At 52.8% G+C, this 20,543-nt stretch overlaps 1 protein-coding gene across 6 annotated transcripts in view; it reads right to left on the reverse strand.

Annotated features, from left to right (window-relative positions):
- Positions 1-20,543, reverse strand: part of CDHR2 (cadherin related family member 2) — a gene marked incomplete at its 3' end in the record, with an annotated part of 36,343 nt that overhangs the window by 2,202 nt on the left and 13,598 nt on the right. For 5 of the 6 annotated variants that reach the window (XM_082723153.1, XM_082723157.1, XM_082723155.1 and 2 more), the window contains 29 exons: positions 19,495-19,634; positions 19,325-19,378; positions 18,037-18,126; positions 15,775-15,864; positions 15,019-15,144; positions 14,795-14,941; positions 14,437-14,512; positions 14,233-14,348; positions 13,880-14,113; positions 12,489-12,644; positions 12,245-12,406; positions 11,903-11,964; positions 11,386-11,629; positions 9,222-9,461; positions 7,355-7,424; positions 6,601-7,206; positions 5,920-5,991; positions 5,450-5,499; positions 3,918-4,069; positions 3,695-3,803; positions 3,515-3,603; positions 2,983-3,051; positions 2,799-2,876; positions 2,646-2,706; positions 2,438-2,562; positions 1,810-1,923; positions 1,648-1,728; positions 1,204-1,261; positions 1,018-1,086 (listed from right to left, as the gene is read on the reverse strand). In XM_082723153.1, the coding sequence (XP_082579279.1) occupies positions 1,018-1,086; positions 1,204-1,261; positions 1,648-1,728; positions 1,810-1,923; positions 2,438-2,562; positions 2,646-2,706; positions 2,799-2,876; positions 2,983-3,051; positions 3,515-3,603; positions 3,695-3,803; positions 3,918-4,069; positions 5,450-5,499; positions 5,920-5,991; positions 6,601-7,206; positions 7,355-7,424; positions 9,222-9,461; positions 11,386-11,629; positions 11,903-11,964; positions 12,245-12,406; positions 12,489-12,644; positions 13,880-14,113; positions 14,233-14,348; positions 14,437-14,512; positions 14,795-14,941; positions 15,019-15,144; positions 15,775-15,864; positions 18,037-18,126; positions 19,325-19,378; positions 19,495-19,634 (3,740 nt within the window). The other variant, XM_082723158.1, reaches the window with a different exon arrangement.

The following is a 20,543-nucleotide window of genomic DNA, read 5'->3' on the forward strand; positions in this document are numbered from 1 at the left end:
AGTTAGGGCACCAAGAGATCCTCAGAAAAAGGTCCCACTTGTGTTCCTCACCCAGAGACCGCAGCGCCCACCCACTGTTGAAGGAGAGACGTAGAGTCTGGGCAGCTTCTCTGAGTTATAAAAACCTCTGTCATCCTAGGACGGTCTTGACTCTTTTCTGGCTTTTGAAGGCTCTCAGTGGCCCAACCTCCCCTTCTCTTGACTCCTCTCTCAGGCTCCCTGCCCCTCCCAGCTCATAAGCCCAGCCCCACCGGGAACCTCCAATGACACTCCCCTATAGGGGTCTGCCTTGGCCTCCACCAGGGGCCACCAACCTGGCCACGAGTTCTCACCCACAAGACTGTTCTCTTCTTCCTCTGTTCCCCCCCAGACATATTCACTGAAGTTTTGGCCCCAAACCATCTTCAACCAGAGATGAACCGTCCACCCCAATACTTTCAGCACTGCCTTGCCACCCGGATTACCATCTGTGACCTCCATCTTTGGGGGCCCATTTGGTGGCCTCCATGCTACAGCCAGATCCCTGTGCAACAACCCCCCCCCCACCCCACCTGCTGATCTCCTCCCTGGTTCTCTATCCTGCACATTAGAACTTCAAGAGCTTTAACAACACACTCAAGCATGTTGGATCCCCACCCACTGAAACAGAATCTCCAGGCTGTGACACCACGTTGGCATTTCTAAAGAATGCCATGCGATTCTAGTTAGCAGCCCAGGCTGTGCGAACTCTTGATCTAATTGAACCATCTCCCCTACTGAACAAATAACAGCACTGCTATTTACTTGAGCCTCCCTTCTCTCCTTTACTAGTCTATGTCCACCTCTGGATTTCTTCCCTGCACCCCGCCAGCTTTCATACAAAGGTATGAACAGAAGGAACCAGATTTTTTAGGTCTTGCTTCATACCAGGTGGTTTTCATACCTGCTCTAACTTCACTCTCAAAAAGCCCTGCATGTTTAGTGTTCCAATCTCCATTTACAGAAGAGAAAACTGAGAACCAGAGGGAAGTCACCCACCTCAAGTCTCAGTGAACCAGTAGAAAAGCAAAGGTTGGGTCCCATCAAAGGCTCTGGGCTTCTCAGGGCCTGGTGTGGAGACATTCATGTCAGCAGCAGGTCCTGCAGCTCTGTCCCGCACCCCACCCCTTCAGAGAAGGACCCCATGTCAAGAAGCCCCAGGCACCGGCTCATCCCCCAGCTTGCCTTGATTATCTCCTTGTCCTTTTCCAGGTCAACAGAGTTGTCATCCAGGGAATTGAGACTGTGGGAGAGATGATGGAGCTCAGTCAGTAGCCCCAGTCTTCCCTGTCCATGGCCAAGAACCACCATTGCCTCCACCATCATCACCACATGACCGTCTCCATCTCCACCACCATCACCTCCACCTCCACCATTACCATCACCTCTACTACCAACACCACCACACCACCAGCACCACCAGCACCTCCACCACCAACACCTCCACCATCGCCACCACCACCTCCGTCACCTCCACCACCATCACCTCCATCACCACCACCATCACCATCACCACCACCATCACCACCATCACCAACACCACCACCATCACCACCGCCGCCGCCGCCGCCACCACCACCACCACCATCGCCATCACTGACCAGCATGGCTGTGAGGGTCTCTGCTCACCTCATGTGGTCTAGGTCACTGGAGGAGGATTGGGAATTGAAGTTCAGGTCCTTGGTGGGGAGGTCCAGCATAGGGTTGGCCCTGGAGAGAAGGCTTATTCAAGCAGTTGTGAACCTCAGACTCCCCATGGAGCTTCTTACCCACTCTCTGACCCCCACTCACCGCTCAGTGGTGTACATGTTCGTCCCAGGGATGGCAGAGGCCAAGGGCATTACCCCTGCTGCTGTCTTTCGGGCCTCCTTAGCAGCCTTCACAGCCCGAAGCTTCCGGTGGTAGCTGTGGAGAGCCAGGGGCTGGGAGAGTCACTACTTTGCCTGCATGCCCACTGTGTGCCCAGTGCAGGTACTGAGAGTGTGGCTTCACAACAACCCTGGCAGGTCAGAGGGTTAGTACCATAATACCGAGGGCACAAGTGAGAGCCAGGGAAAGGAAAGCACTCATCAAGGGCTGGCCAGTGGCAAGTCCTGGAGTCAAATCCAGATGTGGCTGCTGGCCCCAAACATATTGCAAAAGGAAAAAGAGGCAGCATTTATGAAAAGACTAGCATTTTCCTGCTTGCAGGATGCACTTTGCGTCCTTGTGCACCTTGAGGAATCTAGTGTTGTACTCATTCTACAAAGGAAACCGAGGCTCAGGGAGGGGAGTTGACCTATCTGAGTGATCACAACAGGTTTCAGGGGACTAAATACAGATATACTGGATGTCTAAAGCCAAGCTTTCTCTACCCACCAGATGTCTCAAAGGGTGGGAAACGTAGGGCTGGAGACACGGGGGCTGATGGGAGTAATACCTCTTCCGGATACACACGAGGGCCGTGGTCATGATCACGATGACCAACAGCAAAGCCACTCCCAATCCTGTGATGACACTGACGAGCAACTTTGGCAGGTCTGACTCCTGGCTCTCCTGGGAGCCCTGGAGAAGAGGTGGGAGGGAGGTTGTGGGTGGACCTTCCCCCTCCCTGCTCCTCTCATCATCTCCCCTGCGCTGACACTCACCAGTACCACCAGCCCCAGCTGCAGCAGCTGCATCAGTGAGTCCTGGTCGTTCCGGATCATCCTGGCCACAGAGTCCCACTCAGACCCAAGGGATGTTGGCATCCCCCAGGGTTTTGCTCACCCTCCTGCCCACCCAAGGGGAGCCCCACTCACACACTCAGCTCATCAAGAGTCAGGGCTGTCCCGTTTGAGAAGACAAAATAGGCATCAAGGTAGGAACGGCCCCGGGCCCTGGAATGGGGCAGGGGTAAAGAGGAAACCGTCCAGAACCACCCAGCAGGCCCCTCATGCTGCTGCTTCTCATCTCACTCCAACCACTGAGCCTGTGGGCACTCACCGAGCTGTGGATTCCATGTCCTGAATGCTCACAACATAGACAGTAGTCCTGGTGGCCTGAGTGAGAACCCTGCAAAGGGGGCAGATGTCACTGAGGCATAGGGTAGGAGCCTTAGACCAGGTCTGAGGCCAGGACTCTGCCAGGGGAATTAGGAATTGTGTGAATTAGAAAGGGACACCTCCTCTGGACAGCTTCATTGGCTACTCAGGTAGCACCTCTGTGCAGATTAGACAGGATAGCCCCTTCCTCTGGGGTTGGGCTTATGACTTAGTGAGCAGAATGCCCCTGTGCAGCGCACAGCCTTCACAACCATACATGACGGTCCTATTTAGGCCTCTCTCTCCCCAGCCAACCCTATGCTTCTAGGAGCATTGAGAGAGGAAGTGCAGGTACAGGTACAGATCAAAGACAAGGACAAAATCAAGTGTAGGTCAGGGACAGGTTTGACCTACATTCTGTCCAGGTCTTGTCAGGGATCAGACTCTCGGGCCCTGTTCTTCCCCACAGCCCCCTCTAGGTGTCCCAAACCTACGTGATAATCTTCTCCATGTTGGCGCCCACCTCCTCCTTGTTCATGGAGAACTGCAACCTGACACGATAACTTTGGTCCACAGTGAAGAGCTACAGGAGGAAGGAATGGGGAAGATGAAGCACAAGGGACCCAGGAGCTGGCAGAGGGTACCGGGGGCTAGAGGCAGGACCCAATACTCACATTCAGGGTGATTTTAGCTTCCTGAGCAGGACCCACTGAAGGTTTGTCCTGGGCCTGGACTGTTACTTGGTAGGTGCCTTGGAGAGTGGAATCAAGGTTGGTCACCAGCCTATTGAAGGTAGATGAGCATGGCTCAGTCTTGGAACCCAAACTGGAGTCTTCTGGAACTCACTGCCTTGAGGCCCCGTTGACTCCCGCCCATCCAGGGGCTGCCCACAGTTACTCAATGTTGCCAATGAACATGTCCGCCTCTAAGGTGGTAGTGACCCGGAAGTAGCCCTGGAAAGGGGTCGTGGCCCCATCCTTGGCGATGAAATCCACTTGGAGGATAGAGAAGAGGATGGCCCCGTTATTCCCTGAGTCATTGTCTCTGGCCTGGGAGAAAGAATGGACAACACCTAGGGGCCAGGCCAGGCAACCCTTCACCCCCAGCAGAGGTGAAGGGCTTCACTCTGACTGATGAACACTGAGCCATTGGCCAGCACAGAGAACCAGCAGGTGAGATGGCCTGGGCTGGTCCCAGTATTTCTATCAGCCTCCTCCAGGCCACCCCAACTAAGCAAACACTTTAAACAGTGGGCTTGCTCTGCAAATCCAGGTTTGGACAAGTCCCTGCTTCTGGCCCTCTAACTCAACAGGTTGCTGTCCAAAGTCTGTCCCATGTGGAAATCCTGTCCTGCTTTGCCCCAACCCAAAGCCACACACAAACACACACACACACACACACACACACACACATTTCCTGAACACCTACTATGTGCACCTTCCCTTAAATCCCTCATTTCAGTGTTCACTGACATGAATACAAATTCCCTTAGCAGACCATGAAATAATTGGAGCGCGGGGGCCCCACAAATGTTCTTATTCATTCTAGTGCCTTTTAGAGATACATAGAGCCAACACACAGACCTGTGAGTCTACTGTTCAGAATGAGACCAAAGCTGGTGTTTAAGTAAAAAAAAAAAAGTCAATTTAAAGAAAAGGGCTCCAGGCTACGGCCACTCATGACATTGGAATGTAATGAAAGATTGGAAGACTCTTTAGGGCTTGAAAGAAACTGGAGAGAGAATTACTATCCCTATTTTATAGAGGAAACTGCGGTGAGGACTCAGCTTGAAGCGGGGAATGCTGGCCTCTTTCCACAGCAAAGTGGGGGTACACACATATCACCCAACCTCTTCATCCCCACACATCACTGCCAGGAACTGCCAGCTTCTTCCAGGAGGGAAACTGAACCCCAGAAAGGCAGGCAGCTCCCCAAGTCAGTTAAAGGGCCCACCAGAGCCCCAGTTCCTGGCCTGTGTGGGAGGCCTCGCTCGCCCATGTAACACACCCAGCACCCTCTAACAAACATACTCACATCCCACATCCCGTGTATAAAAATACACAGAAGTATTTTTATAATTTCACTCTGGAAATTATTTATCTGCAAGGAACTCATTTAATTTACAGCTGTTATGATTTGTCTGTATGACTCAAGAATTGTGGCATAGTGAAAAAAAATCTAGCCTGCAAATAGTTTTTATGATCATGAAATTTTTATGACAACAAAATGATAATTAATGATAAATAATTAAATCCTACCAATTAGGCAAGTGCTCATCTCCATTCTGGGGTTTTCTTTTGATATGTTGGAGCCAATAAATGTCCTTTCTTGTGTTAAAACAGTCTGGGGGCGGCCAAAAGGCCTGAAGGCCTTAGTCCTGTGTCTCCTGGGGCTAATGTGATGGACAGAGGCAGGAATCGAGGGCTTACCTGGACAGAAGCCACCTGCTGGTTGGGGACCACAAGTTCTGGGATGATAACTACAAGTGTGAATGAGAAAGAGTCAGTGGGGTCAGGGCCAGTGCCCACCCAGCTGAGGGCTGATCCTAAGTCCAGCTCAGGACACAATCCTCCTCCAAATCTTTCTTCAACCTCTCTACCATCAAAATCCCCATTACAACAGCCTCTGTGCCATCAAATTAGCAACCCATCCACCTCTCATTGTGCAGATGAGGAAACTGAGGCCCAGAGGGGAGGGGCTGGCCCGGGGTCCGATATTATGAGTTGGGGCAGAGCTGGGCTGAAAACTCAGATCTCCCCACTTGTTGAAACTTTGGGGGAGAGGTGGAATTGGAGGCCTTCCTTTCTCTCCACGGGCCAACCTGGGGTCGGAAGAGGGCCTATGGGAGCTGCCCGAAGGAAATCCTGGCAGAGTACGGAGGGAAAGGCTGGCCGCTTACCAAAAGTCTTATTTTCAGGCAGAAAATAGGGGGCGTTGTCATTCATGTCCTCGATGGTGATGGTAAGGCTTCCTACAGGAATAAGTTTGGCTGGTTCTGGCTTCTGGGTCAAGGCCTGACCCAGAAGGCCTGGGCCTCAGCCATGCTTTCTGCTGCCTCCCTCCCACCCATCTCCCATACACCCCCCCTCCCCTGCTCCTGCCCAGGGATGCCCACTCAGTTTCCTCTGGCCTTTGTGGCAGGAAGTATCCTCCCCATACTTCAGAGAGGGGAGCACTTGTCCAAGGTCATCCGGCAAGGACTGAGCCCGGCCGGGGAATGTCCCACCTCTTACTCGTTAGCTGTGTAAGCTAGGTTACTGGCACTGTGTGCCTCAGTTTCCTCATCTGTAAAATTGAACAGGGTCACCTAGCCTACCAGTAGTGTGGGAAGGACACACAGGAGGACTTTTATGGTGCCTGGCACAGCTCTCAGGGTCAGGACGGTCTCGGAGTAGGCTAGCTGATAGTGCGGTTCTTCTAGCATCCACAGTCAGAGGTGGGCTACGAGCACGGTGACAGCTGCCCTCCCCTTCACCCTGCCTCACAAGTGGCTCTGGGCCAGGCACCATGCTAAATGCTTTACATGTGTCCTGGCCCCTGTGCAGCAGCCTCCTGGGCCCTGCAGGCTGGGCCACCTCACCGTTGTCACTGTGGGCCAGGAAGCGGGGGTCCGTGGTGATGTCCCAGGCCCGCACAACCAGCGTGACCAGGTCACAGGACTCATAGTCGATGGCCTCACTCTGACTGATGAACACTGAGCCATTGGCCAGCACGGAGAACCAGCCACGGCACAGGCTGCCCACGTTGACCCCGGCCTTGGTACAGACGACGTTCACAAGTTGTATCTCCAGCTGGGACAAGGTATCCACGTCCCAGGCCACCACCTGGGCCACCAGACCATGCTGTGAGCCATTCTCAGAGACCCGGATGCCCTGGAGGGAGGCTGGGTCCAGAGTGGGGGGCTCATCGTTCACGTCCTCCACGGCCACAGAGACTCCTGCTGTGGCCTCTCTCCCGTGGGGGTCTGGGTTCTCAGCACTCACAGTCAGATTGTAGGAGGCCTGTGTCTCATAGTCCAGGCTCACATCTGAGGGCAGCCAGAGGCGGCCCTCAGCCCACCCGGACCCCAGCACCAAGCCACGCAGCACGAAGTTGTTGGCGCCACTCCCCGACAGGAGGAAGCTGATGCGGTTGTTAGCTTCCGTCTGATCCGCGTCCCAGGCAGTCACCACACCCACCAGCTCGCCTGTGGAGGAGGGCAGACTGCACAGGGACCCCGGGCGCAGCCACCGGAGGCTTCCCCTGCCCTCGCCTCCCTCAAGTGCCCCCGGGAGGGATTCAACACCTTGCCTGGCCCCTGCCCCAGTGCCCGGCCTGACCCAGAGAGGACTTACCTTGGTCCCTCTCGTTCACTGAGAAGGAGTAGACGGACTGGTTGAAGATGGGCAGGTTGTCATTAATGTCCTGCAGGCAAAGGAAATTCTGAGCACATGAACCTCAGGAGCCCCCACGGTTCGGTCTCCCCAGAGCCAGTCTGAGAAGCTCGTGTTTCCTCTGACCCAAGGCACAGACTCTCTGTCAGCATCTCCACACTTCACCAGTGAGAAAAGTGCCTCTGAGAGGACAGAACCAGGTCAGGGCGCACACCTGGAGCTCACAGGCACAGCCTGCACCACCCCTGTGGGGTGGCCCCACTCCTCCCTGCTTCTCTGACCACAACTCAGAGCCATCTCAGACTCTGCTTTCCAGAAGGGGAGTTGAGCTCCTATCGGCGTCCCCATCTGGCCCAGCCAGACAGTGTCAGTCTCTGTAGGTGTAGGTGGCCAGGGCCGGAGAGGGTAGGCAAGAATGGAAGACAGTGGGTGTCTAAGGCCAGGACCAGGCCTGAGCCTTGGCAGGCTCCTGGAGTTCAGCTCTGCCTGAGCACAGAGCAAGGGTCCTGGGGTCAGCTGAGCTCAGGAAGGATAGGCAAAAAGAGAGGACAAGGGAAAGCCTGGGCCATGGGCCTTTGTGGAAACAGTGAGACCAACAGAATAAATCCAAGACATGGTGAGTCAAGCTGGGCCAGACGGGGACATCCCAACCCAGTGACACACAGGGCTGCCCTGTGGGGTGGTGCAGGCTATGCACTCCACAGGCCTAGGGGGCACCATCCACATCATAGACATTGGAGAGGCACACATTTGTTACAACACTTCTTTAGAGGAAGGTGCCCTGGGAGCTGGTGGCAGCCTAAGAACCAGACAGATCGGGTTCAAAACCTCATTCTGTGGCTCTAGGCAAGACTCTCACCCTCCGTGCCTCAGTTTCTTGATCAATAAAATGGTATTCACCATCTCTATCTTGCAGGGCCAGGTATGCAGTAAACCCTGTAAATGCTGATTTTCACCCCTTCTCTTTGCCTGTGAATGGTGGTGAGGCGATAGGAGAGTTTCAGTAGAACTTTGTGAATTATAGCTAGAACTAAGAGTAAATAGTTCCTGCCTCATCTGTGGGAGAAACGTTCCAAGACTCCCCAGCAGATGCCTGGAACCTGGTACTGAGCCCTGTATGCGCTATTTTTTTTTTTTTTTCCTGAGCAAACATACCCGTGATAAAGTTTAATTTACAAATTAGGCATAGGAAGAAATCAACAATAACTAATACTAAATAGAACAATGGTAACGATACACTGTGATAGCAGTCAGTGTGAATGTGGTCTCTCTCTCTCCTCTCTCAAAATATGTGATTGTCCTGCACTCATCCTACTTGTCATGCTGATGTGAGATGATGACAGGCCCCCATACATGAAGAGAGGTGGACCACATGGGTGTTGTGATGTCACTAGGCTCCCGACCTTGTGATGACCTGATACATCATAAGGGGGATCATCTGTTCCCAGAACTCTGTTGACCAAAGTGACCCAAACTGGGGAGAGTAAAACCATGGAATTAGGAGGCAAATGGAAACACTGAGGACCTCCCCTGGGTCCGGCACTCTGCAAAGCACCTTCCACTCGTTAACTCACTTTTTGGCATTTTTGTCACCATTTTACAGATGAGGAACTTGAGGGCACAGAGAGGCTGAGTGGTTGCCTAAAGCCCCACAACAGAGCCAGAATCTTAACCCAAGAGGCCTGCTTCCAGAACTCTCTTGCCCACCCTACCACAAAGGGCAGAAATGTGACTCCAGCTGGAGGTGTGGGGGTGCCGGGCACCTGTTGGGAGCTCCCTAACACGGGGCCCATCCTGGCATCCTGCCCACAGCTGAGCCAGGCCTCACCTCCACGTTAATGGTGACGTTGACTTCAGTGCTGAGGACCGGCTTGCCGCAGTCAGACACAAGCACAGTCAGCACGATCCGGCCCCCCAGGGCAGGTTCAATGGCCTCTCGGTCCAGGGGCCCCAGGTTCCTGAGGATCCCTTTATCGGGGTCTACCGAGAAGTTATGGCTGTAGGCGCCGGGCAGCAGGCTGAAATGCAGACGGCTGTTGTTGTTGTCGGGCTGGTCATCGTCCCGAGCCTATGCGAGAACCAGCATCCAGCATCAGTTATCGGGACTTCCCAGCTCCCCAGCGCCTCCCCTGCAGCCTGGCCTTCCCCTCCAGCACCCGCCCACAAGGACAGTAACCAGGCCTAAAGCCGGTGGGACACAGGCTCATCTCTCGGCCTCAGTGTCCCATCAAGGAGGGTCACATCAACAGCTTGCAGGATTCTGAGGTATTCAGCCCTGAGCTCGTTCCTCGATCCCACAGACATTTACTGCACACTCCCAGGTGTCCGGCCCCGTTCTAGACATTAGAGCCGTGATCAAGACAGTGCCCTTAGGGAGCTGAGGTCCTAGTGGACAGGAGGTGTGGGACAGCATATCATAGATACTCAAAATTCAAAAGCAAACAAGTGTAAACTGGGGTGAAGTCCAACAAGATTCTGATTTTCCCACAACGACGGGGCTGTAAAACAGCTGATTGATTCTTCACCCAACTCCTGTGTGTGTGTGTGTGTTCTTGTCCTGACAGCGTCCTGAACGTGTGCTTGGTTTGCCTTTGGGGTGACCCAGCATGAAGACTACAGCAGGTTCCATCATGCTCCCAGGCCTTTGCATAGGCCTTCCCCTCTATGCCCCTCTGCCTGACTCCGGGCCAGGCTGGTGATTCCCCTGGGCCTCCACTTCCCCTGAGCTATCTTCAGCACAACACAAGTGACACCCTTGGGTGACTCTCCAGCGCTCTTCCCCTAACTGAGAGTCCTGTGTGGCGGGCATTATGGTGGATTCGTCTCAGAGGACAGGGACCCAGCAGAGAGCCTAGCGCATAGCAGGTTCTTTGGCAAACGTGGCTTTGAATCCGGAGCTGGGCTACTCTGACTTGGAACCTAGTCTTTTCCCTCCCCCATTCTTTCATCTCAGATCCTTTGGGATGTTGTTTATTAAATGCCTCCCCTACAGACAGCCAGAGATGATTTTTCCAGTAGCCTGATCCTGTCTTTTCCCCTCTTAGCACTTTGAATTCAGGCCAGTTAATTCACCAAGCGCGTCTCAGGGCTCCTATTAGTTACAGCGGCAGATCTGAAATGCTCCTGCCCCAAGGAACCCACAGACCGGAGGAGCAAGAAGCAAAGGCCCAGGTTTCCCTGGCAGAAAGTTCTGTGCTCTGGTTTCAGGGCTGCCACCTATTGGCTATGCCACCCAAAAAAGTCGCTGAACTTCTCTGAGCCTCAGGATTCCCCTTCTGTGACCTGGGGACCATCAGAGCACCTACTTCCCACGTCAATCAAGACACCAGAGATGGGAATATGCTCTGGAAACCTCACAGCTCCAGGAGTGGGAGAGCGCTCTGTGGCCACATGATTGTCATTCTGAGCACCTGGTTTCTTTCCCACTTCTTCCAAGGCCCCCTTTTCAGATGACTCTGGGAGACACGTGTCTCTGATATGTCTTTGGAGCCAACCGTGGGTTTTTATCTCATAGACTCTGTGAACCTGGCCGCTGTTATTTCCCTTTTTGCACTGGCCATCAGAAAGCTCAGAACTGAATGTTCAGCTGCCCTCCTGGCAGTAGCATGGTTCTCTGTTCTAACTTTACTTTTGTGCCCATTAGCAACACCGCTCTCATTTTCTCTTTTTCCTTATTTCTCCAATTTTTTTTACCTGAATTTTTAATCAAAGTCACCTCAAATCCTTTCTGGAATGAGAGAGGGGCTGGAATTAAAGGGGCTAATATATTTTTGAGTGCGTGCTCTGTGCTGGGCTTTGTGCTGAACACTTTACACATATTATCTCATGGATCCCCAGTGACCCTGGGAACAAGGACCATGATTGTCCTCATTTTCCAAAGAGGAGACAGAGGCCCGCGAGATGGATTAACTTTCTCAGGAACCACAGAGGAGAGCCCAGATTCCAACCCAGGGCCGCCATGATCACAGAGCCCGTCCCTGTCCTATCCACACCTGGATGGTCACAAAGACGTCGCCCTCCTCCTCCTGCACAAAGATGTTGTAGGAGCCGCTGACCACAGGCCTGTTGTCGTTGATGTCCAGCAGGACAATGTGCAGCGTAGTGGAGGCTGACAAGTTGCCGCCGTCCGTGGCCTGCAACGTCAGGTAGTACTCGGCCTGCTTCTCTCGGTCCAACGCCTCACCGTTCCTCACTGTCACTGTGCCTGAGCCCTGGTCCACCTCAAAGATGTCTGCCCTGTGCAGCGTGGCCAGAGGGAGGCAACAAAAATACAAGATGCCCACTTGAGTTAGAATCGCAGATAAACTGTCAAAAATATTGAAGTATGTCCCCTGCGATATTTGCCATCCACTTATACCAAACGGATTATCTGTTGTTTACCTGAAATTGAAATGGAACTGGGTGTCCTAGAGTTTGCCTGCACCCTAGCCCCACAGCAAGGCAGCGAGGCAGGCCCGGGCCCTGCTCATCTGCCTGCTGCCCCCCCCTCCGCCCACCCTGAGACCTTACCCATTCCCTGGAAGCAGGCTGTAGGTGATGCGGCCCCCCTCTCCTGTGTCAGGGTCAAAGGCCTGTGGGGCAGAGAGTTAGACAATGGGACATGGTTTGGAAATGATGGTACTCGCTGCCAGCCAAGTGCTCGAAGGGGACAGGACTGTACTGCTTCCTGTCACAAAGGGAGAATGCCTGACACACTCCGATTCACAAATAGACACCCCCCACACACACACGTGTGCATGCTGGCTCGAGCCTGAGGACATCAGATGATAGACACGGGCAGGGTCACTGTCCCCAGGTCCGTGTTTCTTCGTGTCTCACCGAGGCCAGCCCCACAGGGTCACCCTCACTCACATGAATGCTGTCGGTGACCACAGTGCCGTCTGCACTGTGCTCCCAGATACTGAGGTTGTAAAAGCTGTAGGGGAATGTGGGCCGGTGGTCATTAATGTCTCTAAGGTGGATGGTCACCAGGGCGATGGAGGCGTTCCCACTGACTGAGTCAGTAGCCACGACCTGAGGATAGAGGAAGAATCAGCAGTGTGGGGACCAGAGGGCCCATGGGCTGAGCTCCCTGCTGGCCCAGAACACCCCTCACCTGCACCAGCATCACCGTCTTATCCTCATAGTCCACCAGCTCGGGGGCTCTCACCAACACCTGCACGTCCGTGGAGCCTGCTGCCCGATCTGGGGAGACGCTGAAGGCTTCAGCATCAGGTCCCCCCACAGATAGCAGGAAGGTGCCATTGCTGCCCTGTGGAGATGGGTTTAAGGTATAGTAGAGACCCCAACCCCTGCAATGCACCACCCTGCCCCTTGCCCCTAATCCTGGCTGTAGGTGCGTATGTCAGGAAGCCCTGCCTCTGAAGTCCCATGAGGGGAGGCTCTCAAGAGACTGCAGCAAGAGGAACCTGGGGAAGCCGGGCTGCTCACTGTTCCCTGCAAAGGTGGGCTCGTTAGAAGACGTCTGCAGGCGACTGGACTCCTGGTTTGGGCTGGAAAGACAGAGCCTGGACACATTCCCCTCACTCCCAGAAGACATTCCTGGGTCTTCTTTACCAACCCCCACTCAACACAGTCGGCCACCATACCAACACCAACCACCAGCAACATCCAAAGTCACCCCATTACCCACATCACCCTCCATTCCACACCCTTTCCACTCCACTCAACGCCAACCACCAACTCAACACACCTACCCATCTACCACCACCCGACACCTCCTCCACCCACATATTGTACCAACTCAATATCACCAAATACTACCAAACATTGTCGATAGGTAGTCATTGTTCAATACCACCCAGACTGCCTACCACTCAGTATCAATGTCCACTTAAGAATATACGTCCAGGGGTGCCTGGGTGGCTCAGTGGGTTAAAGCCTCTGCCTTCAGCTCAGGTCATGTTCCCAGGATCCTGGGATCGAGCCCCACATCGGGCTCTCTGCTCAGCAGGGAGCCCGCTTCCTCCTCTCTCTCTCTCTCTGCCTGCCTCCCTGCCTACTTGTGATCTCTGTCTGTCAAATAAATAAATAAAATCTTAAAAAAAAGAAAAAGAAAAAGAAAAAAGAAAAAGAATACACCTCCAACTTCACACCCACTTAGGCTACTTTATGCTCAACACTGCCACATCCCTCAACATCCCTCAACTTCACCAAGCACCCATCACCACCCTCTCCTCGACGCCACTCAACATTACCTAGCAAAATATCAACCCCCACTCAGTGTTGTCTTTCTGCTTACCAGCACCTAGCACCGCCCTGAGCACAAAACTACACATCGGTGTAACATCACCCAACATTTCCAAATGTCACCGAACAACTTCGATTTTCCACCGCCGCTCATGACCATTACCACCATCCCCCACCCTCCGCTCCCTCCCCACTTCGCATCTGGGTACCTTGTTCTATGGGTCACTCCCCACCATCTCCCCTAGCCATCTCCCACCATGACCCTCACCCAGCCACCCCTTGCCTGGGCGCCCCTACCTTGTCTGGGTCGTAGACCACCATGGTGAGGCTGTCGATGGGGATGCGGGTGGAGGCATGCTCATCCACGTAGCCGGTGAAGTTGACTTGGGCCTCTTGGGGGGAGAAGGTGCAGGCCGGGAGGCTGCAGTTGTAGAACTCAGGTTTGTGGTCATTGACATCTGTCACCATCAGCGTGACCCATATGCTCACCTTGGCATTTTGTCCATAGATGTTGGGGTGCATCTCGGTGGCCTGGGACCCGAGCAGAAGCCAGAAAGCAGAGGTCAGAGAACCAAGGCTCAGAGAGAACAGAGATCAAAGGTCAGAAGTTGAAGTTCGGGTACAAAAGAAGCAGTGGACCCCTCACTCACCGTGACCTGCACCTTCACCTCCTCATCCTTCTCCAGCAGCTGCTCACGGTCCAGGGAACCGGTGACCCTGATCACCCCATCCGGCCCGATGTCAAACCAGCCAGGCATTGTGGAGTCTGGAGAGAGGCAGTGGGAGCTGCTGCTTCCAGTAGCTCTGACAGAGCCCCCATCCCTTCCTCCACCTGGGGACACCCCCATTCTCACTGGAAATGCTGTAGGTCACCGGGTCATTAATGCCTTTGTCACTATCCACAGCCTCTACCTTCAGCACCGATTCTCCCTGTGCAGAGAACCAGCTGAATAAGAGTCCCAGGCCCTTTTTCTGCCTCTTTTTTTTTTTAAGATTTTATTTATTTATTTGACAGACAGAGATCACAAGTAGGCAGAGAGAGAGGAAGAAGCAGGCTCCCCGCTGAGCAGAGGGCCTAATGTGGGATTTGATTCCAGGACCCTGAGATCATGACCCGAGCCGAAGGCAGAGGCTTAACCCACTGAGCCACCCAGGCGCCCCCTTTCCCTGCCTCTTGTGTCCACCCAGACCCCCCCAGGTCCTCCGGCACACCTGGGGTGCATCCTCAGCCACAGAGGCTGAGTAAATCTCCCTGACAAACTGGGGGTCCAGGTCTGGCTCATCGACCACAGAGATGAACAGGAAGACATGTGAAGAGTTGCGGATGATGAAGGTGTTGTTGTATATGCCACCTGAGTCCTGTGGGGAAACAGGTCTCCGTAAGGCCAGGCCTCAGGTTGTGGGGCCCCTCCATCTGCTCCTCCACCCCCACTCACAGAGGCCTTCAGCTCCAACTGATAGAAGGCACTCTTGTTGTTGTAGCTGAGGCTGCCGTTGAGGATGATGGAGCCATTGGGTAAGATCTTGAAGAGGTGCTGGCTCTCCTCAGTGCTAGGGATGACCTAGGGCAGAGCACAGTCAAGCCAGAACCTCTTTCAGACAGACTGGGACTTGAACCCTAGCTCTGCTATTGATCAGCCCTGCCACCCTCACCAGGTCACATAACCTCTCTGAGCCTCAGTTTCCACCTCTGGGAAATGAGCTCAGATATGTCAGCAGCGGGTTGAGAGGAAAGTCAAATGGGGTAATGAATGTGCTAGGCTCATCATAGGCACTTGGGAGACAGGAGCTATAGCTAGCAAATATAGCTAGCAAACTTGTCTTCAGGAGAACTGGGGTCACAGCCCCCGCTGTCTGTGTGACCTTGGACAAGACACTGTACTTCTCAGTTTCCTCTTCTGTGTATCAGACACCTGGTGATGTCACACGAACCCAACAGGGATGCAGACAGTGCCCCAGGCAAAAGGGTGGGGAAGAAGGGCCCTGTCCACAGAAGGGACCCTTAGGTAGCTTGGCCAAGTGAAGTTCAGAGGGGGCCAGCAAAAGGTTTGGAAGCCGGGGCTGGGCCACCACTAAGACCCTGTCCTCACCCCAACACTCAAGGTTCCTGTAGGCTGTGTGTGACATGCTGCCCCCTGGTGGCCATGAGAGGCAGTGGGGCCCATATTCCCACAGGACTGGCCCATGCTCACCTTCTCTATGGAGTACACCACCACTCCTGCAGACCCCGTGTCTGGGTCCTTGGCCAGCACAGAGAATACCAGGGAGCCGACTGGCAGGGTCTGTAATGAGGAATTCCAATCCATCCCCTCCATGACCGAGCACTCATGTCCACCCCTCGAGCTTGTGTCCCCAGTTGTACCATAGACATAACACCTTCTAGAGCCTGAAACCCAGTGTTCCCCTTTCTTTCCCACCTGGGCTGGGCCTCTGGAGTCAGTTTGGGGGAGAGAGGGCAGGGAACAGAGTACAGTCATTCCAGAACCAAGGATGTGCCACTGCCCAGCTCTTCCTGTGGGCTTTCTACAGCCTACAGCAGTACATTCCAGACAGCACTCTGCAGAGCTGGAAGGTTCTCTGGGGAAGCCTTTGCCCCCTGTGACCTGTCCACACTTTCAGTATTTCTACACAGTGGCCAACGTGATCTTTGAAAATCCTGAATCAGACCACATTACTCTTGTGCTAACCCCCCCGCAATGGTTCCCCAGAATGCAATCCACCCTGCTTCTATAGCCCTTTGAGGTCTAGGCCACTGGCTAATTCTCTGAGCTCACCTTCTCCTTACCTTCTACCCTCCATTCACACCAGCTTCCTGGCTATGCCTAGAACACTCCAAATTCATTCCCAGCTTGGAGCCATTGAATCTGCTGTTCCCCTGCCTGGAACATTCTTCCCCTGGAGCATCCCACAGCTGGCGCCTTCTTGCCATGTAAGTCTCTGTTCAGATGTCACCTACTCAGAAAAGCCTTTCCTGGTCGCTCAACCTGAGCCAGCACCCTTCCATGTCACTTTCTTTCATTTTACCCTGTTTTATGCTCCTCGTGGAGCTTAATGCCACCTGAAATAATCCTGCTTATTTATTTATTTATTTTTAAAATTTTATTTATTTATTTGACAGAGAGAGATCACAAGTAGACAGACAGGCAGAGAGAGAGAGGGAAGCAGGCTCCCTGCTGAGCAGAGAGCCGGATGCGGGACTCGATCCTAGGACCCTGAGATCATGACCTGAGCCGAAGGCAGCGGCTTAACCCACTGAGCCACCCAGCCACCCTAATCCTGCTTATTTAATGTTTCATTGATTATTGTCGATATTCTTCATTAGAATGCGAGCTACTGAGGGTGGTAAGACTAGGTCTGCCTTATTTACCGGGTAGTCTCAGCACCAAGGACAGTGCCTGGTATCCAGTGGGTGCTCCATCAAAGTCTGTCAAATGGCTGCCTGGACCTCACTGGTCTTATGCCTGACCTAGTGTGGGGCCCCACACCTCATACATCTTCAAAGCCACATGGTTATGAAGATCCAGGAGTGGTGTTGTGATTGCTGCTCAGGGACCACTGGGGAACCTCTTCCCCATGCAGGTGGTTCTAGTGGGCTTGCCCTCCCCTGCTAGGTGGGGGGGGGGGGCTCATGATGTAGACCTGGCCAAACAGAGTATTCTGCACCCCTAGGTTGATAGGCACATGACCCCAAATGGGCCAATGATAGTCAATCCTGGAGTTTTGGCCAGGACAATGGAGAAAGAGACAGTCTGTGTCCAACTTGCAAAGAGCGGAGCTGCTCTCTTATCACCACAAAAGAGAATGGCCCTCTTACCTAAGGATGGAGGCAACAAGATAAGCAGAGCTGAGAAGTAGAGAGAAATCTCTTCTTTTTTTTCCCCCTTTTTTTTCTTTTTTTTAAAGATTTTATTTATTTATTTGACAGACAGAGATCACAAGTAGGCAGAGAGGCAGGCAGAGAGAGAGAGGGGAAGCAGGCTCCCTGCTTAGCAGAGAACCTGACGTGGGACTCGATCCCAGGACCCTGGGATCATGACCTGAGCTGAAGGCAGAGGCTTAACCCACTGAGCCACCCAGGTGCCCCGAGAAATCTCTTCTTGCTGGCATGGCTTGAGTACCTGGATTCATCATGCTTGAAGTTAGTATACCTCTAAATTTTTCAGATACATGAAAAAATAAATTCTCTTTGTTTTTCAAAAAAATTTGCTTTCATAACTGGAATCATTCTCATCCAGTCTTGTTGTTTGTAACATGCTGCTGTAAGTATTCCCTGGGGTTACATTCCCCTGAATTTGGTTCCTGCAGCTACCCCTTTTGAGGGGTGCTTTTCCCCGATCCTGGACCCCCCCCCCCCCGCTGGCTGTCTCTGGTCCTTTGCACCCTGAGAAGAGCTTCTGGGAAGCCTGCATCACACACACACACACACACACACACCCCTCTAGGGCAGATGTTACCTCATTGATGCTGGTGGAGAAGCCAGTATTCTGGAAAACAGGAGCATTGTCATTTCTATCCTCCACAATCACCTGCATTGGCCTCTGCACCTGCAGGTGAGAAACCTCAAGTGAGCCTGGAAAATGCAAGAGCTTGAGAAGACAAAAGGAGTGTCTGGCTGAGACTGCAAGTTGGCTTCGTTTCTCAAGCACTTTGGCAATAGTTGGGGTACTCTCGTTTTTGATACAATTTCAAACACCAGAATATATACACAAAACTCCCAAAACTCTTCACCCAGATTTAGCCATTGTTTGATCTCTCTCTACACATGTTTACAGAACCATTTCAGAGGAAGTTGCAGACATAATTAGGTCATTTTGAAAAAATCTGCAATGTGTCTGTTCTTCTACAGGAATGTTCATTTCAGATGTGTTTGCCATAGTTTTAAGCTGCGGACAACCTAAGTGTCTGTCCAAGGAGACCAGCTAAAGCATCATGGTATGTCCTCAAATGGAAAATAGTACAAGAAACGGGCAGCTCATGAGGAGACACGGCAGAGCTCCAAAGCTGATTGTTGAATTGGACAGGGCAGTTCAAGATACTATGTTCAGTAGGATCCCATCTGGGTTTCAAGAAATGCACCAAAACTACAATCTTTCTTCCAGGGATGCATATATATGTAAATGCATAGCGAGGGGTGTGGCAGAATTGTGACTGGACGTTTTGGCTGGGAGCGGGCTGGAAAGGGTCTACCCAGGGGACTCAAGCTTGAGCTGCAGCTTTTGAGATGTTTACAAAGAGAATATATTCATGAATGTCCAAGTCATTAAAATGATTTTTCTTAATGGACAGGGCTTGGGGAGTGTATTTTAAAGACAAAATCCTCAACTTTCACAGATGTAAGGTACAGTGGTGTCAGTGTGTCATTTAGAAATCTGAGTGCTGACACCAACACGTTTAGCCCAGAGAGTTGAAAGTACTGCCTCGGAAGAGCTAAGAGAGGGAGGTATTTAGCACTTGTTTTTTATTAATATTTGTATTAACATAAATTAATACAATTAAACTTATGATGTAGGTGAGATCTTTATGTAACTAAAGTAAATTAATAATAATGTTAAAATCTTGGTAATATTGTGTGGCCCAAAATGGATGAGTATAATTTAGATGAAAATAAACATTGAATTCAGTTTTTGTTAACTAGGGCCCTCTCTGCTTGCTTGAGGTAGGGGATGCAGGCCGGAGGGGCCCCTAGTGCCCTGCTCTCCAATTCCAGGGCCACCTCCCCTCCCCTCCCCACTTCCAACTCACTGGCTTGTTGTGATGGTCGGTCACGGAGATGATGATGTGGAGCAAGTAGGCGGTCTGCAGCAGGTAGGGAGAAGAGGTCCCAGGTGAGCCTCTGCTTGGGGTGAGGGCACAGGGAGGGCCCCCACCTCCCCATGCCCCTCCTGGGGTCTTCCAAGGCTGCTGCCGTTTACCTCATAGTCCAGAGGGTTAGCCAGCTTCACTTCCCCAGTGGTCGGAGTGACAGAGAAGACGGAGGCATCTGGGCCACTAATCCCATAGGTCAGTGTATCATTGTCCTGGTCCTGAGCGACCAACCAGAAGGCCTCGGCACCTGGAGGTGGGACAGGGAATGCCCACAGTCCATGGTCACCTCTTTCAGCACTGGCCTGGCTGAGCTGGGCTAGGGGGCCTGTCTTCTCTGTGTGCAGAAATCTGGGACCTCCCAGCCACCAGGGCTCTGGCCATGGTGGCCATAAACGTCAGGTTTGATTTTGTTGCTTGGCACCTGCACAATGGCTTTGATAACAACATGCTGATTTCCTCCAGGGGATGACCCCTTCTGCCCTGGACATGGCAGGGTGGGCTGCGATCCAGGCATCACCCTTTCTCCTGGCCCTGGAATTCCCTGCCTGGCATTTTTTGAGAGGAGACCAAAGACACCTGGAGGGAAAGTGTCTGGCGTGCAGCTGCTGGGGACATCCTTGGACGGGGGACTCCTGAAGTCCCTCTGGGGGTGCCTGGGTCACCTCAAAGCCCTCCCTTCACCCAGAGAGCTTGCTCAGAGCCTTCCAGAAACACCACCTGGTCCGGTGAGCATCCACTGCTAGCCAGGGGCCCCCATTCTTTCACTGTGCCCCAGAGGGCATGTCCCTGGGCAAGGCAGGGGCTTGGAGATATCGGGGGACTCGAAGATCCCAAGGCCATCGACTCTCCAATCTCAAAGAAACTTTTACAGATTCATCCAGCCCTGCTCCAAGACCTTACCTCCATTAATCCACCCAGCCTCTGCTCTGCCTCCAAGAAACGTTACGCTCTTCTCAGCCACCTCCTTCCATTGTCAGACAACTGTCCCTTAGCAAGAGCTTTCTCCATTTCCCCAAAGTGTGTTTCCCTGTAAGTCCCAGCTGTGGGAACCCAAAGGCCTCATCTGTTCTGTCCATGAGGTATGGAACCCAGGGCCTATGAGACTTTTAGGAGACCTACAAGAATGTTTCATTTCTATCATAAAATATAATTTTAA

Source organism: Mustela nivalis (assembly GCF_964662115.1).
Source record: "Mustela nivalis genome assembly, chromosome: 3".
NCBI lineage: Eukaryota > Metazoa > Chordata > Mammalia > Carnivora > Mustelidae > Mustela > Mustela nivalis.